This window comes from Nomascus leucogenys, chromosome 19, assembly GCF_006542625.1.
Source record: "Nomascus leucogenys isolate Asia chromosome 19, Asia_NLE_v1, whole genome shotgun sequence".
NCBI classification, from domain to species: Eukaryota; Metazoa; Chordata; class Mammalia; order Primates; family Hylobatidae; genus Nomascus; species Nomascus leucogenys.
The window spans coordinates 66,678,554-66,697,407 of NC_044399.1; the positions used below are offsets into that span (position 1 = coordinate 66,678,554).

At 50.0% G+C, this 18,854-nt stretch overlaps 1 protein-coding gene across 4 annotated transcripts in view; it reads right to left on the reverse strand.

The window, feature by feature from the left end:
• The window catches only part of SHISA6 (shisa family member 6), a 325,784-nt gene extending 314,816 nt beyond the window's left edge, over nucleotides 1–10,968 (reverse strand). For all 4 annotated transcript variants that reach the window (XM_003274696.2, XM_030799427.1, XM_003274695.2 and 1 more), the window contains exon 1: nucleotides 10,277–10,968. In XM_003274696.2, the coding sequence (XP_003274744.2) occupies nucleotides 10,277–10,920 (644 nt within the window). In that variant the 5' untranslated portion in view covers nucleotides 10,921–10,968. The remainder of the gene's footprint in view (nucleotides 1–10,276) is intronic.
• Nucleotides 10,969–18,854: the final 7,886 nt, after the last annotated feature.

The following is an 18,854-nucleotide window of genomic DNA, read 5'->3' on the forward strand; positions in this document are numbered from 1 at the left end:
ATGTCCTGAGTAATGAGACTTTAATGCCGAAACTAATGGGAACAGTACACGAGACCAAATGCCAAAAAAGCAAGGAATAATGACAGTGTTTGCGAAGACTGCAGAAAGCAGCGACTCTTCTCCCAAACACAGGGGAACGGGGCCAAGGTTCTAGCCACCCAGAGTCTCACTGGGGCTCCTGCGTCCATGGGTCTGGAGAGAGGGACAGGGGCTTTAGGCAAGGAGGATCCAAGTGTTCTGTTGCTCTTCTAACAAGGAGTAGGCATGAGTCAAGCGGGGACAAGGAGGATGAAAACAGGGAGCGGGAACGCTGGGTTCCTGCGGAAGACTAGTGAGATACATTTTCACACACCCTCAAACAGAGGTGAGTTTCCTGCTCAGGTGCCCCTGGCAAGAGCTGCACACCAGGGAATGTGAGTTCAGCTGCTGCTCACCGCCCTGCGACAACCGGACCTTGAGGCGTGTGGCAGGTTGGGAGCTGGAGAGTAAAACACAGGCTATTAGTGTGTCCCAGGATTCCTTCCTTTCCATGTGCCCTTCAGGACAGGGGACTTGAGAGAACCAGAAACAGAGAATCACAGGGAAGGTGTGAGTCATTAGGAAGCGCAGCCACAAGAGTAGAAATAGGGAGGGAATAAAACTAGAACAGGGAACAGCAGAAGCAAGTTGGCTAAATGCTGTGTGTTGTATGCACAATGCTAGATGTTAGAAATGGGGCAGGGTGGGAGAGCTGTGATAAATGGAGCTGTTTGTGAGCTCTACATCTCAGTAATTAAAACTAGAAATATCCCTAGGTCCACACTGTCTCCCAAATTGCCTCTTTTCTTCAGTGCCCCTTACCCAAGCTCCCGTCACTGCTCTCCACTGACTCATGCAGAATTGCCCAGGGGTTCTTTCAATATTGTCAAGTTTTTATTTCTCAATTAAAATCAGGGTGTTTTGTTTTGTTTTATATTTTCCTTGCATTGCCTTTGCTATCCGCAGCCAGTATCATATATTCCTGAAAGCGAGCTCTTTCACTGCCCTGAGGATCTTGCTGCCTGCATGCAATCTAAGTGGGGGCCGCCGTTCTGGTTCCACAGAGCCCTCACAGGTAGGTCATTTATCTTCCCAGTCTTTCACTATGATAACCAGTCCCAGGGCATGGGAAGGTAGGTCTTTGCTTTCTTAAGTAGTTTGAGTATCACTGACTCCATTACATTCAGGAAGGTGAGACCCAGCTGCTCTACTGGACTTCAGAGAAAGAAGGGCACCAGCAATGTACTAGCTGTGTGACCTTGGGCAAGTTACTAAGCCTCTCTGAATTGGTTTCCTCATCTACAACATGGGCCCCTACACTCAGACAGGATGATGGGAGGATGCAGTGAGTTTGCAGGTTAGGTGCGAGCTGGATGCTGGTACAGAGTGAGCCCTCGAGACCTGGCACTCTTATGAGTATCTCTCTACCATCCTCTCCACTTCCTTGAGTCTTCATCTCACCGAGAACTCCAGTTCTCTCCAACTCTGGCTTGTGGGCTTGCATGAGTGATGGGGTTGTATAAGCTCCTGGGACACAGAGCTCCCACTGTCCTGACACGTGAGCAGAGTTAGGAGGGACTCCCCAGGCTCACAGCCAGACTGACTCCTCCAGAATGCCCAAGAATGGCCTTTAGAGGGTCATCAGGACCAGAGGCTCTGCCCCGGCCTATGCATGGCGGCAGTACAAATGCCCAGCCCTTTACCAACCCCTAAATCCTGACTGAGATGAAGGAATGACATCCTACCCAGGTAGCACAGCCACGGCTTCCCTGCCTGCAAACGCTGAGTCTGGTAACCCTTGTCACCTGCCTTTACACTCAGCCTGCCCCACCCTCGCTCCATTTCGGTGATCAATTCATCCACTGAATGGACGTTTGGGGGTGGAGCGAGTGGTGATAAATGCACATTAGGAATAAATCAGCAGTGCTCACTGGCAGCCTTATCTTCCTGGGCTTGCAAATATTTCTACGTCATCTAAGGCAGTCTGGCCCAGCTGGTGACCCCGTCTGAATGCAGAAGTACAGAGGCGATAGCCCTGGGGTAGAAAGAAGGGCAGGCACAGTGAACACTCTGGCTCTGACCCCGCGCCTCACTGCATGCATCCCGTAAAACCGGGTCCTTTTACCCTCAGTATCAAACTAGGAAACTAAATTAAGCTAACTGTCTACTATCTCATGCAGAAATGTGGGACATGCACTTTTTCACCCTTTCTGAGCAGTTTTATGTGAAATGCTTGCTGCAGATTCAACTCCTTTTTCTCCCTCTCTCTTAAGACCCCCACCACCTGCCTGACACATGGATAAAGCATAAAACTGATTTTCTTAAGGCCAATAATTATCGTTCCTCATGAGGAGTGGCCTCTTCAAAACGATCATCGTGGATTGCCAGGCACTCCTGTGCAGAGCTGCCATTCACTCCTCTCTGAAATGCCTCTTCTGGGCTCCTGCCTTCAGAGACAGCTGACACGGCTCCTAGGAGAGCAAGTCTCATTACTGGAGGCACTCTTGATTTCTGATCACCTATTTCATTCATCAGACTCAGCCCCACGACTTACCATTGCTTACAAGAATCAAATCAACCCTAGGAAAATTAAAATATGTTACCCTTATATAAAGTCAAAATGACATGCCATCGGCTCTCAATGTACTTTCAAGAGAGGGACCGTGGAAACATTTTCTGCAGAAAAATCAGCATGTGGCCTCCCAAGGTGACTGCTTGGAAGGGTGACACATTAGGGTATGTACACCCAGGTTCTTTCAAAGGAAGTATCAAGCATATTACAGGGAAAGCCCCCAAACTTCATGCCACAGAGGTTATTTTCACATAATGATTAAGCCCAGATTTCCAGCTTCATTAGCCTGCAGTATCTGGGCCCAGAGCTGAGAAAGGGCAAAACTGGCGCCTATGAATGAGCTTCCGTGGCTTGCGGAGCTATATTCTATGCAGGGGGCCAACCCAGAAGATAACCCCGAAATCACACACACTCATACACACGTACACACACGTGCGCACACACACACACACACGCACACACACACACACACATGGCCACTGGATGGCGGGAGGTCTCTGGCCTCTCACAGAGCTGAACTGCATTGATCAGGTAGGTCTCAGCATTTCCACTCATCTCTGGGAGAGAGAGAGAAAGCATTCACAGCCCGAATTTTTTTTTTTTTTTTGAGATGGAGTATCTCTCTGTGCCCCAGGGTGGAGTGCAGTGGCGTGACCTCAGCTCACTGCAAGCTCCGCCTCCCAGTTTCATGCCGTTCTCCTGCCTCAGCCTCCCTAGTAGCTGGGACTACGGGCACCCACCACCACGCCCAGCTAATTTTTTGTATTTTTAGTAGAGACAGGGTTTCACCGTGTTAGCCAGGATAGTCTCGATCTCCTGACCTCATGATCCGCCCGCCTCGGCCTCCCAAAGTGCTGGGATTACAGGCGTGAGCCACTGAGCCCGGCCCTGAATTTTTAATGACAGGTTTCTGCCCAGTTTCATTCGGTGACTTTTTGCCCCAGTCCACAACTCTTTGGCTTGTGCTGTTATTTTCCTTCTTCAATGGTCCGCATTACTCAGACCTTATAAAAGGATTATGCTTAGATTAGGTTACTGCCCTTTAGAAAGGAATGTGAAAAAACTGCAAAAGGACCGGGGAAGATCGACGGAAATCATTTTAGTGGAGACATTCAGTGGAAACAGTGAACCAGGAGGGGTACAGAAAAGAGCAAGGAGAAGGCTGTAACTCACATCTCTAAGGATCCCAAAGTTATTTGGTGATGACTAACTAAGGAACGTGCAAAGAGTAAAGCAGCAGAATATATTTTCATTGAATGAGATGAGTCTAAGCACTAGAACACAGGCGCCCTGGCTTAAACTCCAAGCTTACCCAACCACTAGCTGGGCTCCTTGACACTGTGATCTAGCCTGTCTGAATTTCAGTTGCCTCACTTGTAAAATTGGGGAACTAGATTAAATGAATTGCCTGCAATGAAAATGTTATAATTCTATAATAGATGACAAAAGAATAGAACGTACTACCCTGCTTTTTCAGAAGATTCTGGTTTTACTTTGAGAGATTTAAAAAAATAGAGTTAGCAATGTATCCTGAATTGTTTTAAAATTAAGCTTGCTCAAGGGTTCAGTTCAAGGGACTGAGACTCTCTGAGGATTCACTGGTAACCCTTGCACCCAGGCCTCTTATCCCTTTACAATATCTGCAAAGAAAGACACTAGAGGCCGGGCGCCGTGGCTCACACCTGTAATCCCAGCACTTTGGGAGGCAGAGGTGGGCAGGTCATGAGGTCAGGAGATCGAGACCATTCTGGCTAACATGGTGAAATGCTGTCTCTACTAAAAATACAAAAAATTAGCCAGGCGTGGTGGTGGGCGCCTGTAGTCCCAGCTACTTGGGAGGCTGAGGCAGAAGAATAGCTTGAACCTGGGAGGCGGAGGTTGCACTGAGCAGAGATCGCGCCACTGCACTCCAGCTCGGGCCACCAAGAAAGACTCCATCTCAAAAAAAAAAAAAGAAAAAAAGAAAGAAAGACACTAGAGAGGTGAGGTCATAAACGTAACTCAGGAAGAAATAATGGGGTGGAGTTTCCCAAGGTAAAGAAAAGAGGGGAAAAATCACAACAGAAACTAAAAAATGAACTTAGTCTAGATCTCATATATTCCACCGAAGCACAACCCCTCCCACCACCACCAGTATGAGACATCTTATAAGCCTGTAAATTGAAACCATCATTTTGTGGTTCCACAGGTGATATATCATCAAGGGCTATGAGCAAAATTGTAAGACAAAATTCACCGTAATTTCAAAAATGGATGGTACAGGAGTTTGAATGAGGAGAAGGTAGCAGGGAAGGAGAGTGGTGACCTCCTATAGCCAGGAGCAGGGTGGCAATTCCAGCATGTGGTAAGAATTCTCACAGACTATAGAAATTGAGCTAGAAAGGGAAGACCTAAATACAATCTGCCAGCCCCTGGAAAATCAGGCGATGGAACTGGAAGCATGAAGCTTCTTTTGTTGTGGTTCCCTTTTATTCCGGATCCGTAGGACTGTCCGTCTGGAGCTAGTGAATTAACCTCTTTCAATCAGATCACTTTCTCAGCTGTCTTAACCACTGTTTCCTGCACAACTGATTTGAATCCACTGCACGGTCAATCTGAGCTCTCATTAAAACCAGCTGAAAACAATGAATTAGGCTTTTTTCTCTAGCTGTGTCTTGGCAGCCTAGAACAGTGGGTAAACTTGGTATCTTAGCAGTCGATTCCCAGAAATGAATGTGCTCCCCACCCTGGGTAGGGTAAGAGGGGAGAAAGGGATGGGAGTGAAGGCCTTCTGAGCTTGGGGAGGGGTAGGAAGGGACATGAAGACAGTGAGCAATGTGACCAAGGAGAATTGCACAGTGTAGGGAATTTGAAAAGTATTTGCATGGTTGCCCTGCTAAAGCAAGCAAGAAGGAACCCTGCTGAACTCATATATCAAAGGCAACCTGTGTCTTGTAAGCTTATATGGTGTAGTATAAAACACATCTTGCCCAGGGAAGATGAGGAGGGCTCATTTGTTAAGTGAATGTCTGCGTGTGTCTGCAAGAGTCAGGACAAACCAAGCCTGTGGCACACGAAGGCCGGGCAACGTCACTTTGTCCCTTCAGTGGGAATAAGGAACCTCTCACCGGATTGCTTTCCTCCTTTTGCTATTTTTGCTTCTTTCTGCCTTCCCAGCATCCTTCCCCTAGCCCTTCCTCCATAAGACTTCTCCAATTCTTCCACAATTTTCCTCTTTCCCTACAAGCATTTATTTATTTATTTATTTATTTTTTTGAGACTGAGTCTCACTCTGTCCCCCAGGTTGGAGTGCAGTAGTGCGGTCTTGGCTCACTACAACCACCGCCTCCCAGGTTCAAGCGATTCTCCTGCCTCAGCCTCCCAAGTAGCTGGGACTACAGGCGCCCACCACCATGCCTGGCTAATTTTTTGTATTTTTAGTAGAGACGGGATTTCACCATGTTAGCCAGGATGGTCTCGATCTCCTGACCTCATGATCCACCCACTCTGGCCTCCCAAAGTGCTGGGATTACAGGCATGAGCCACCGCACCCAGCGAAGCATTTTTTTGTTTTTTTGTTTTGTTTGGTTTGGTTTGGTTTTTAACTCAAAGAAAAAAGAAATAAAGGCAAGGCTAAAACTTTCAGTCCAAGGCAAGATGCTTTTTTGTTTCTTTCCTTCTATATTTGAAGTAGAAAAATAAGTTGACTCTATTTAGATCAATTCATTATAGTGAGCTCATGGTGCTTCAAAAAATGCAGTGACTTGACAATTTGTTGTCCAGGAGCCTAGGAAGAGAACTCACTAAATCAGCCAGCGAAGGGGCCCTGCCACTGCAGTTATGTGGCCTGTGAGGAAATAACAGAGCTCTTTGAGTTTCTAATTAATTTCTGGAGGGAGAAAGAGTAGAACAGAGTATTCCCTTGACTTCCTCTAGAAATAAGCAAGGGAACCAACCCAAGATGAAGGGGTCACCTCCTAATACTTTTTCCTGTTGATATCCGCCTGGATTTTTCTTCCCACGCCCCTAGATATCCCCCCCACCCCGCCCACATTCTTTGATCCCCTCTGCTCCTGTGCAGGCAGTGGGAGGACCCAGGGCAGCTCTGATTTCACCAACTGCGTCTCCAGCATCCTAATAGCTTCCTGACCCATCTGTTAATTAGCCATTAAAAAAAGCCACACAGTTCCTCCCTCAGAATGATTCTCATCTCCAAGACACTAATGAATCAACTCAGGGTGAGGAGAACGGAACAGGTTTGGATGTGAGACAGCTAGCACAAAAATGAATGTCAAAAAGGACCCAGGCTCCCAGGCGGTTTCCTGGGCGCAGCCCATGCCCTTGGCGGCCCTCCCAGAACAAAGAGCCCCTCAGGGGAGCTGTGCGGAAGTCAGTGAGGAAATAGGAAAATCTGTGGATGGCTGCAGCTTGAGCCTTAGCCCGGGCAGTCTGGAAGAAGGGAAAAGTGATGTGGAGATCCTGGTGGGAACTGGGCTTCCGGATGGAAAAGGCAGGCACGACTGCCCTGGGGCTCTCTGGCCACATCCAGCGCCCAGCTCTGCCTTTCAATCCTGTGCCCATCTCTTCCTCCTCCACGGGAGTCCAGCTAGCTGAGTCGGACTTGGTACTCATCTACTAGAATCACAAGAGAGCTGACAGTTTCCCCCACAGACACTGATTTCTCACTCAGAAACACGATAGCAAGGTCTAATCACTTCTGGAAATGATGAAATATGTTCCTCCCTGAAGGAGTAGAGATGAAAGGAAGTCCTACCCTAAGGAATGTGTGTGCATGCGCAGGCGGAGGGCTGTCCAGCCTGGGAGCACTAAGGCAGATGCAGATGGCCCATCCCTTCCTTTCACCCCTGCTCACACTCCCATAAATGTCCCTCTCCAATGAGGCTGTTCTCACTGAAACTCCCTCAGACTCAGCCCCTGCCTGCCCACCTATCATCTTCAGGGAGAAGCACACACTGAAAGCAGCTTGGCTTTCCTGTTCAGAAAGGAAACATCTTTGCTGAACTATTTCAAGGAATATGTAACTGCATGCACATCCGCTTCCTCTCCTGACCTCTCAAGAGAGGTCTTTCTCCTCCCCACTTTCCCTAAGGAAAACTCATTATGGTGTGAATATTTCTCTTTCTCTATCACTCCCTCCTTTTCCCTACCCTGATTGCCCAACAAGACAGTCTGCACAAAAATATTCCCCAGAATGGCAAACAGTGGCCTCTGAGGTGTGAGCAAAGTGAGAGGAGTGGTGTAGTCACACTCACCCCCAGGAGTCTGAGATCAACTTGCACACACCCTGATATGCCCCGGAAGCAAGAGGTTGAGTTGGGACATTGTGCTTCAGTTACCCAGAACTGAAAAATAAGTTTCCCTGACCTGCCCAAGGTCATTCATGGAGTGTCGTAGATGGATCGCCCATGCTCTGTCCCCCTGCCACCCCACCACACACAGACAGGCATTGTCCCCTACCCAACAGGCGTGGATATGATGGTTTCCAAAGCACTGATCAGGCAAGACTGCAGCTGCTGGAAGAGAGGCTGTGAACTGAATAAAATCAGGAGGTGAACTTGAGGGGGAAACAGCCCATATTTGCATAATGTTCTGAGGCCTGAAATTCATCTCCCTTCCCGTAGTTACTCCGCTTCCCCAACCCCAGAGAGAAGCTGCCCCAATGATGTAATCACCTTCACCCTAGTTTGGCGTAAGGGGCGTAAGGGTGGTGGGGAGGGGAGAAAACACCAAGAGGGACAGTGACCTCTCCAGGGTCATGTGCCAACGCCAGCATCCAAAGATGCCTAATGCCGGCATTTGAGGACACCGCCCTCTGTATCATCCCAGGTGATGACGAATAAACTCTGTATGAGGTGGAAGGGTCAGGGCAGCAGGCAGTTTTCCCTGAGTACAGAGAACAATGGCTCAGAAAGAAAGTAACTTAAAGATGTGTAGGAATCAACCAGCAAGCGGCCGTGGTCAGAGCAGAAGGTTTAATGAGAGGCCAAGGCCACAGGGGAAGGGGAAAAGGAGACAAGCCTCCAAGTCTTGAGGCAGAGGTGTAAGGATGATAAGGACCAGCACATCTGCTTCAGGACAGCACCTGCCCACGGGCAATTCCTTCTTTTCTTTCCACACTGAGCCGAGACAGAAAATTCTTTGCCGGACAAGATGCAAAAGAAACTGTGTCTTGCTTTTATTTTGCTCACCGTCCCACTTGTCTTCTGCATTTGAGAGCCAAGACTGACCACAGACTGCTTCTCACACAAGAGGATACTTACTGCACTATCTGAGACATGAGGTGCGGGTGGAAGACAGGGTGGAGGCACCTCAGGGTGACAGAGCCTTATAAATGGGTCTCCTTTTGGAATCACTCCAATTCCAGCACCCGAGTTTGAGGTACCCACCCTTTGTGGATCTGACTCAATAAAACCTTCCAGGGAGTATCATTTCTCTCAACACCCACAGTATCAAGCAGAAAAAAAAATCAGCTCTTTTAACATGCCTAGAAATTTCTATCTGCCTTTCTCTCTCATCAGCAAGGCAGGGGTGATTAATGTGCACAGCAGCGAGGAAGGAGGTTTTCAGGTGGTAAGGATAACAAGCAGGACGCAGAGAAGAGCTCAAGGTGAATGGGTCAGTGTGGGGGCCTGCAGGGCTGACTGACAAGCAGTGGTCTGGGGGGTGGTCATGGTGACTAGGGCAGTGCCCACACCATGCACCAGAAATGGAGGCATCTCCTGGGGCAGGGTTTGTTCCCTGAGAGGACTCTTGCACCATGTCCAGCCATCCACAACATGAGCGGACAGGAGGCCGAGCTAACTCTGCATCCTCTGGGTGTGTCATTCCTAGAGTTCTAAGGGGAGGCTGGGTTTCTGTCATCCCCTTGGCTTTGACTTCCCCAAGGGCTCACTGGGGGGCAAGATGGTGCGTCGGGGCGGCATTCAGCGTGCAACCAGAGACTGCCATAGTTTGAGCTCTTGGCGTAAGTTTTGGTAGGAGGCAGCCCCCACTGTCTCTCGAACGTAAGCAGTGAAAGATACCCCACCAGGTTTAACACAGGCGAGTACTGTTAACTCAGAGTTCTGCCTACAGGGTTTCAAAGAACAAGTCCTCCAGTCTCAGCAGGAAAGATAAACATCCCACTCCGCAGGATGCAATGAGGAGACACCATCTGTGCTTGGTCAACATGGAATGGAGAAATCTGTATCCCTACTTCCGGCAGGAGGCATCCTTTCTACAAAACCCCAATTCCTAATGTACCAGAACATCTCAGTTGACACTAAGCTACTTGGTACCGCTTTCAGTAAGGTTCCAACACTGGTCAGTTTCCTATATTGAAGATGACACTGTGATTTGACTCAAAAAACTAAATGCCATTAAGAACCTACACCACAGTGCCCACATGCCACGAAAGCAGAACCCTGGATCCTCATCCAGGATTACAGAATTTGTAACATTCTTGCACTTGGAACTTCACGCGCTCAACCAATTCTTACTCTGCCTTGTAAATCCCCCTACCACCAAAGCATGCATTCCCGGTTTCTGAAGAAATGGAGGAGGGGGCACAAGAAGACCCTGATTTATTGCATGCAAAAGAGGCGATGGTGGAAATGACTTAAGAGGGCCAGGGGAGGTGTGGTGAGGCCGAGAGTGAAGAGGACAGGGGAAGCAAGCTGAGAGGGTGAGGCCGCAAGGCGCTCTCACCTGTGGATGTTCATCTCCCGTGGAGGGCGGTGGGCCTTGTCGTAGGAGACCTTGGCGAAGACGCCGGCCACGATGACGAAGGCGATCACCCCGCAGGTGATGTAGACGGTGAAGTTGGTCTTGTCCTTCTCCGGGTCGTACTTGTTCTCGGGCCCCGGCGACACCACCTTGGTGCTGGGCGTCTGTACCCACACTGGGCTCTGGTAGTTGGTGCACTGGCGCTGGTCCAGCTTCTCGTGGCGCTTCTTGCAGCAGAAGCGGTAGTAGCAGGTGCCGCAGCAGTACAGGTAGCCGCTCTCGCTGTTGTTACACTCGAACTCCTTGTCGTACTGGCCGCTCACGTCGTAGTAGCCCCAGCACGTCTCGTAGGTGACGGCCGCGCTGGCCGCCGCCGCCGCCGCCACAGCCGCCGCGGGCTGCCCCCGCCGGCTTCCCGCCTCTGGGACTCCGGGCGCCCGGGCGGTGCCGTTCAGCTCGCGGCCGCCCCGTGCCAGGGCGCCCCCGGCCCTCCGGCCCCCGACGGCGGGGCCGCCTGCACTCAGGGTCCGGTTGGCGGCGCGGCCGCGGGCTCCGTGGGCGCTGGGCAGCAGGTCCAGGGACTCCAGAGAGAGCAGCAGCAGCAGCAGGAGGCGCCGCAGCGCCATGGCGGGGCCGGGCGGGAGGGCGCAGGGAGGCTTCCGCGGCGGGCCGCTCCCCCGGCGGGCCGGGCTCGGAAGACCCGCCGCGCGGGCCGGGCTGGAGGCGCGGAGCGGTCAGCGGCGCCGGGGCGATGGCGCCATCGAGGCGCGGGCGGCAGTGGCGGCGGCGGCGCGCGGTGCGCACGGACCGGCCCGGCGCGGGCTGCTCGGGCTCTCAGGCTGCGCGCCGGCTCCGCGCTCCCCCTGCGGGCTCGGCGCGCCTCCCGGGCAGCCCCATCCCCCGCCGGCGGTGACGGCGGCCCCGCGCGCTGCTCGGCTCAGGCAGGACCCGAAGCACGGCTCCGGGCGGCGGCGGCGGCGGCGGCGGCGGCGGCGGCGGCGTGGTCCCGTCCGGGCGGGTCCTGCGGGACAAGATGGGGAGCCGGTCACGGGGTGGGGCGACTGGCGCTCCGGGAGCAGGAGGGGAACCGCGGGCAGGCGGGCGGGGAGGGTGAGCGCAGCCCTCGAGGAGAGAGGCTTGGGGCCGGAAGGGGCGGAGAGCCCGCTCCCAAGACGGGGTCCCGCGGCCCTGCGCGTCTGGAACCGAGGGCGCACGGGCCGCCCCCCCAGGCGCAGCTCGGCCGCCCGGGTCCCCCAGCTGCCCGGCCCCGTAGCGCGCTCCCGCCGCAGGCTGGCTCCCTGGGACGGAGCCGGCTGAGGCTGGGGTTCGGCGGCGAGCCGGGAGAGCGCGCGGCGGTTGGACTTCACTCACTCACCATGCCCGGCTGCGACTGCAAAGGCGGCGGCGGCGGCGGCGGCGGCGCCGGGGCGAGGCGGGAGCGCAGCTGCTGGAGAGAGCGAGCGGAGAGCCGCCGGCTCGCCGCCTGCACTAGTGCCGGAACGTGTGCGAGAGGGAGCGAGGGAGACACACGCACTCACACACCCGCACACACAGGAGCGCCGCGAGGGGAGGGGGGAGAGGGGAAGGGAGGGCAGCCGCTCTCTGCCGCCCACGTTTGCACGCCCGGGCGCTCAGGGTGCGGGGCGGGGGGACTCCTTTTTGCTTCTTCCGGATCGCAGCAGTTGAAGCTCCGCGTCACGAAAGCTCCGGACAGCAGTTAACACGGCGAACCGGGCGGGCGAAGAGGGGGCCGGGAGCAGGGCGGAACGTCCGCTCCGCAGCCGGCCCGCGGCAGGGACAGACCTCCCCTGCCATTGCCCTCTCTAGCCCTCGCGACCAGTCCCCACCCTATCGGAGCCCGGGGCAGCGCGCTGCCAGAGCGGGAGTTGGGGTTTCTGCAAGCCTTTGCCTCTCCCTAGTGGTGATACTCGCAGCCAGGAGAAGAGGTCAAACCCATTGCTACAGGTTCCCAAACTGAGTCCAGGGGTCAAGTGGCTTGTCTGAGGCTGTTGGGCGACTCGTGAGCTGAGCCTACACTCTCTTCCCCTTGGTCACTCTTTCCGCAACCCCGTACCCACTACGCACAAAGGCGCTAGACAGCCCCAGGACTGGATGGCAACTCTTTGCTATCCTTTTTTTTTTTCCCCGCGGAGCCTCGAGGCCATTAGAAAGCTGTCTGAACCTCTGAGACTCAGCTTTGTAACCCCTGTGTTGAAATCTCTGTGCTGCAGCTCCTATGGGAGGTGAGGAGGATGGGGGTGCAGGGCGGGGGTGCTTTCCGGGGTAGTTGCGTGTCTGGGTCTGTGGAAAGGAGGCCTGAGTCTAACTTTCACAGCTATGAGGCCATCCCAAAAGAGAATCATAGTACCATCCTAGGCATGTGTCCTTGGAGGAGGTAGAGGGAACTGAGAACAAAAAGCGATGGCCAAGGCCAAGATTCTGCCTGCGTGACCAGCGTGCTTTGGTTGAAGGCAGGGAACAGGCTGTCAGAGCGAGGGCGGTAGAGAATTTTCCCTGAGACTTTCTGTTCAGTCCCACTCATGTGTGACCCAAACAAGGGATCCCTATCCAGGAACAGAAGAGTTCCTCTTTTGGGAACCGTGGAATGGATATATTGGAGCTCGAACTCAGACTCCAAGACACAAGAGGGAGATCCTGATATTGACTAGGGGCTGGGGGGTTTGGGGGGACGGTGCACAGACTATCCCCGCAACTCCCCACTTGCTACTGTCTCCATTCCCTCCCTCTTCCTCTGCACTTCCTCCCATTTCCTTAACTTCTCAGTTGCCACCTTCTTCTTAAAGATTCTGTCCAACAAACATTTGTTTAGTGCCTACTCTCTGCCAGCAGAATGAATAAGAGAGTCCCTTTCCTCAAGGAGGGGGACCTTGTAGACCATTAGGGAGACAGATAAACAAATGATTTCCACATGGCAAGGTTACGTCTCATGATAAAGGCGGGCAGGGTGCTCTGAGAGCAGAAGACAGGCACCCAGCCTAGCCCTGCAAGGGGAAAGATGGGGGTCAAATGTAGCTTTCTCAGTGAGGTAGGGCAGAATCTTGAAGAATGGATTACGAGTTAATACAGCAAGCAAGAGGGGAAGGAGGCTCCCAGCAGAGGGAACATCCTTAGCAGAACCAGAAAGACAGGAAGTGGTAAGGGTGTGTGAGCAGGGATGTAAGCAGTTTAGCGTGAACCCTGAGGGAGTCTTCCAAATAAGGCTAGCAGGAGGGCATTGAATCCTCCCTTGCAAAGAACTTGAATTTATTCTACAGTTGCTGGGGAACTGTTGGTGGGTTTTAATCAGGAGAAGACACCGTCAGTTTTACATGTTTGCTGGATCTCTGAGTCAAATGGAGTAGGGAACACTGGACTGGACGCAGGAAAAGCAATTTGGAAGCTGTCCTGATAATACAGGTAAAAAATGATGAAGGGATACAGTAGATTACCGGAAGTTGATGCCTACAGTGGAAATATGCATGGCTGAAAAAGCAGGTTCAGGATAGAGTTAGCAATATTCGTGTTGTGGTTCCTTTGAGTGATCTAAGTGGAGCTGTGCAGCACAAGAATTGCAAGCTCAGTAGAGAAGGTAAGACAGGCATATACATTTGGGAATCATAAGAACATATGTGAAGACAACAGCCTTATATATTTACCTTTACACTCTGTGCAATTTCTAAGCTATTCCCTTCTTTGTGTCTTCCATGAGCCTTCACCATCCATTCATTATTCCAGAATTTGCTTTTCCATGTCTGAGAGCCCCTTAATGATGGATAGGAGAAATGTGTCCTCCTCACATCAGACTCTAATGATTTGATCAGCGGCATTGAGTAGGGGAAACTGATTTGGTTTCTCAGACCACCACCACCTATAAATGTATCCTGAACCCCTGTGCTCATAAGTGGTGGCATCAACACTCATGGAAATAATAGCATCTCAGGGTTGTGTAAGATCTTAGGGGTTATATATCCCAACTCTTGCTGCAGTACCCTGTATTTCTCATTGACATTTCCAGCCCTCCTGGTTTGCCCTTTGTAGTAGAAAAGGTTGCTTGGTTACCACCATACATTTCTCTTTTCTCTTTCTAGTTTTAGTGCCTGAATTGTTGACAGTATTAAAGTGCTCTTTCTTTCTGGATTTGACTCAATAAAAAGTACCAGAGAAGAATCATCTCTTCCAACATCTCCACCAACTTCAAACAGTCCTGAGGTTAACGGGAGAGTGACCCAGTCCCTGGCTCTAGAAGGCAAATCCCGATTGGGTTGAGCTAGACATAATCTCTTTCCCCTTGACAGGATTAAGAAGGGACATGTGATCCAGTTCTAGCCAATACTAAGTGAGAGAAGTTTGCTGGGGGTTTCTGGGGAAATTTCCTTGCTCTTAAAAATAGTGATAATTCCTCTTCTCCTCCTCCTCCTCCTCCTCCTCCTCCTCCTTCTTCTTCTTTTTCTTCCTCTTCCTCTTCTTCTCCTCCTCCTTCTCCTCCTTCTTCTTCTCCTCCTCCTCCTCCTTCTCCTCCTTCTCCTCCTTCTCCTCCTTGCCCTCCTCCTCCTCCTCCTTCCTTTTTTATTTATTTATTTATTTATTTATTTATTTATTTATTTATTTTTGGTGTTGTTTCTCTGGATGTTATTACCTTGGGGTTGGGGCACCAGCTAAGAGTTGAAGTTGATCTTCTTTTTTTTTTTTTTTCCTTGAGACAAGGTCTTACTCTGTTGCTCAGGCTGGAATGCAGTGGCGTGATCTTAGCTCACTGCAACCTCCGCCTCCCGGGTTCAGGCGATTCTCTTGCCTCAGCCTCCCTAGTAGCTGGGATTACAGACACCAGCCACCGCGCCTGGCTAAGTTTTGCATTTTTAGTAGACGGGGTTTCACCATATTGGCTAGGCTGGTCTTGAACTCCTGATCTCAGGTGATCCACCCGCCTTGGCCTCCCAAAGTGCTGGGATTACAGGCTTGAGCCACCGCATCCGGCCTCAATTTTATAGTTGTTAGCACTGCTTACCAAGTATCTCTGCCTCCCAGGCATGTAGTAGAATTGCAATTCCTAGCCCACTTGTGAGTAGGTGGGGAAAGTGACTAGTATCAGTCAATGAGTTGTGAGCAGAAATGATGTGTGTTATTTTTGAAACAGAGCATCTAATTGCTGCTGCAAGACACTCTAGAATTTTCATTTTCTTCTGGCATGGTGATCAGCAATGTTCTATATGGGAGTGGTTTTGTCAGTGTGAGTACTTAGGTGACTACAGTGAGGAGTGCCTGATAGCTAATAAAAATAGTGTCCCATGATGGGCACGTAGCATGAGTAAATATAGATCGATGATAAATAGGTAGATAGATAGATAGATATAGATAGATAGATCATAGAGATATAAATATAAAAAATATATAAATATTTCTATCTATAAATATCTATCTATATCTCTATCTATTAATATCTATCTATCTCTCCATGTGTCTGCTTTTTAAAGCCACTGGAATTGAGGCCTATTATTGCAGCATATCCTAGCCCACCCTGACTGATACATTGAGGGTGCCAGCTGAAAAGATGGACAGAACATCATTGGACCACTCAAAGAGCTATGCTTAGGGGCTTCCCATCTCTGGTCTGCCAGTAACGTAAGATAATTAAGTTTCCTTTTATTGAAGCCTGTCTGAATCCAAAGTTTCTCTTACATGTAGCCAATGGCATCCTAATGAATACATCATGCATTGTCTGTCTCAGTTCTGAATTTCTCTAGGGCTTCTACCTAGCTATGCAATTTTGTACTAATCATATAACTTCCATGGGGTTCAGTTTACTCCTCTATAAATGAGCAGCTAAGTGAAGGGAGTGCCTCTAAGAAGCTACCTCTATTGCCACTTCACAGTATGTCTTTACCATGAACCTCAAGTATGAACTTAGGCCATGGCCTGGCATGACCTGCTCGCCTGCTGTCCTTCTAAGCTCATCTCCTGCCACTCTCCCCATACTCCCTCCACTCAGCTATGCTGGTATCCTTATGTTCCTCAAGGCCTTGGTATTTGCTGTGCTCTCTATCTGGAGATCTTATCCCCAAATGTATGTAGAGTTCTTTCTCTCACTTCTGTAGATTTCTGCTTAAGAATCACTGATGAAAATAGCACAACCATCATACCACTACCCACCATTTCCTCTTCCATCGTGTTCTACCTTCACCTTATCATGATGAATTTTCCAGCATGGCATTTATCACTAACTCATACACATTCATTCAGGCATTTAAAAATTCTATTCTGTTCTTCTACTAGAATGCTCAGTCTTGCTTAAATTTTGTTGTCTGTCGTGTTGATTGCTGTATTCTGAATGCCTGGTACAGTGCTTTGGTGGGCCTGGAAAGACTCATCTCCAACTGTCAGCTCCTCTAGGGTCTGTCTCAGCTGCAGAAAGTTGCCTCCCCTGGAACCATAGTCTTCCTTCCCCAGGGGGCCCACATCCAATGACTAATCAAATTCAAGGTATCAAGGCCCAGCCATTTCAGCCTAATACAATAATAAGATGGACACTATTTCCTCTGAAGTTCTAGAGCACCCTAGGGTCAAGGCCTTGCTGGACCTGTATTGCATCTGTCCAATCTTGCTTCCTTCCCCATTTCCACTGGTGATGACTCTTAAAGAATAGTTTGCATGCTACATTTTGTCTCAGTATCTGCTGGGAGAGATCTGAGCCTGCACCATAGGCATTCAGTATATATGTGGTGAATGAATAAGTGAATGAATGTATGAGTCCATGAGCCCCAGGTTCCCGCCATGGCATCCCTATACATGATTATATGGCTTTTGGTTTATCATATCTAGTCACAGTTAGAAACTATTTCCTAAGGCCACTGAATCCAATATTAAATAATTCTAATAGATAGAAAATTAGAGTATATTAGCTTTTGTTAATGTTGCTGATAGGCAAATCAATTTAGTGGCTCATACTGAGCTTATAGTTGACTAGAGTATTTTTCATATTAGGATGACTTTTTGCATTCATGTGAAACACTTCATACATAGTTTATTTTACAAATTCAAGCCCATTAGTCCAGCCTTTTAAGCATTTTGGGAATGTGTCATCCAAGATGCTATTTCTATCAATATGGTAGACATGTATTCTACCCTGCTTCCCAACAGTCCTTCCCCTTTCTTACAGCCACAGTCCCTGATCGTTGGTCAGAGATTTACCATCCATTCTCATCCATGGGGTCTTCATGGGGTTTCATATGACCCAGATTTGAGCCAAACAACCGTCTTAATTGTTTAGCCTGAACACTCAGAGCAAACCAGTGGCAGAAACCCATCCAGTCAGGTGAGCCCCAGGACTTGTGTGGACAGGACTGAGAAAGATGATAACTCTCTCCCCTGGGAAGAGGCAAGAATGGCACTGTGCCAGCTGTCTTACCCTATGAAGGGTGGGCCCAGTGTTACTGGGAACCCCACAAAAAGCCCAAGAAAGGAGCCAGGATGACACTAGGCTAAGGCAAGAGGAGAGAAACCCAATCCCGTTAGCATCAAGGGAACCTTGAATCTAGCTTCATCTGAAGTCTGCCTATATCTCTACTTCTCTATTATGTGAGCCAATACATGCATACTTTAATTAATTTCCTATTCGCCAGAGTTTCCATCTGTAGCCAAAAGTGTCCTAACTGAAACAATCAACCTCACAGTTAATAAAGTGACAAGTGTTTAAGCTAGAAGAAGTAGTTTCACCCTCCTCTGCATGAACCCACATGTCCCTTGCTCCTGTTCATAGCAGGTGACGGCTGGAAGCTGAGGATGGAAGGAGTAGCACAGGTCAACACGTGAGAGACATGACAAGTGGCCATTCCTAGCTGATGTCATCAAGGTGCCTCTAAACATAGGATTTAGGCCAAGCACCTCTAGTTCTCCAAAAGCAGTTGGGAGAAGATGTAGATATAGGTGAGTCCATTCTTGGCATGAAAACCCACATCAGGATGTAACAAGTTCAGGGGAGAAATGACCAGCTGTTAAGATTATTCCAAAGGTACAATCAAGCATACCAGACACAGGGTCCAAAGAGCACATCAGTCTTAACCATAGTTTTGAAAATTATCAGAAACGTAGTATCCTTTCCAGTGGGAAGAATACTATAGACAGAAAAGATTTGGAAATCTAGGCAATTATCAATAGAACCAGCACAGTGCATGGGTTAGGGATGGTTGTACTCTGGGCAGTTGTACTCTGCCACCAAGCATGGTCAGAGCAAGCCCCCAGTTGTGGTGGAGACATGGAGTGTTGGCAGTATGATGACAGGGAGCTGAGATCTGGGACCTAGACAGAAGCCTTGTCCAAAAGATTAAGTCAGTGTTGGGGAGGGGAGTGCAGAGCTTCAACTTGGACATTGGTTCCCTTGTGTGATTGACAGCAAAGGAGACTTGAAGAGTAACATGGGGCCAGAAGCCATAGTCAATTATATGCCAAAGATTGAGAGCAGGACATCTCAAGCCACTGCCAGACTTTCTATCTCAGACAGATCCTGTAGATGTACTCAGTTGTATGGCATGGGGAAAACAGCTTTAGGAAGGGTAGGAGCACAGGT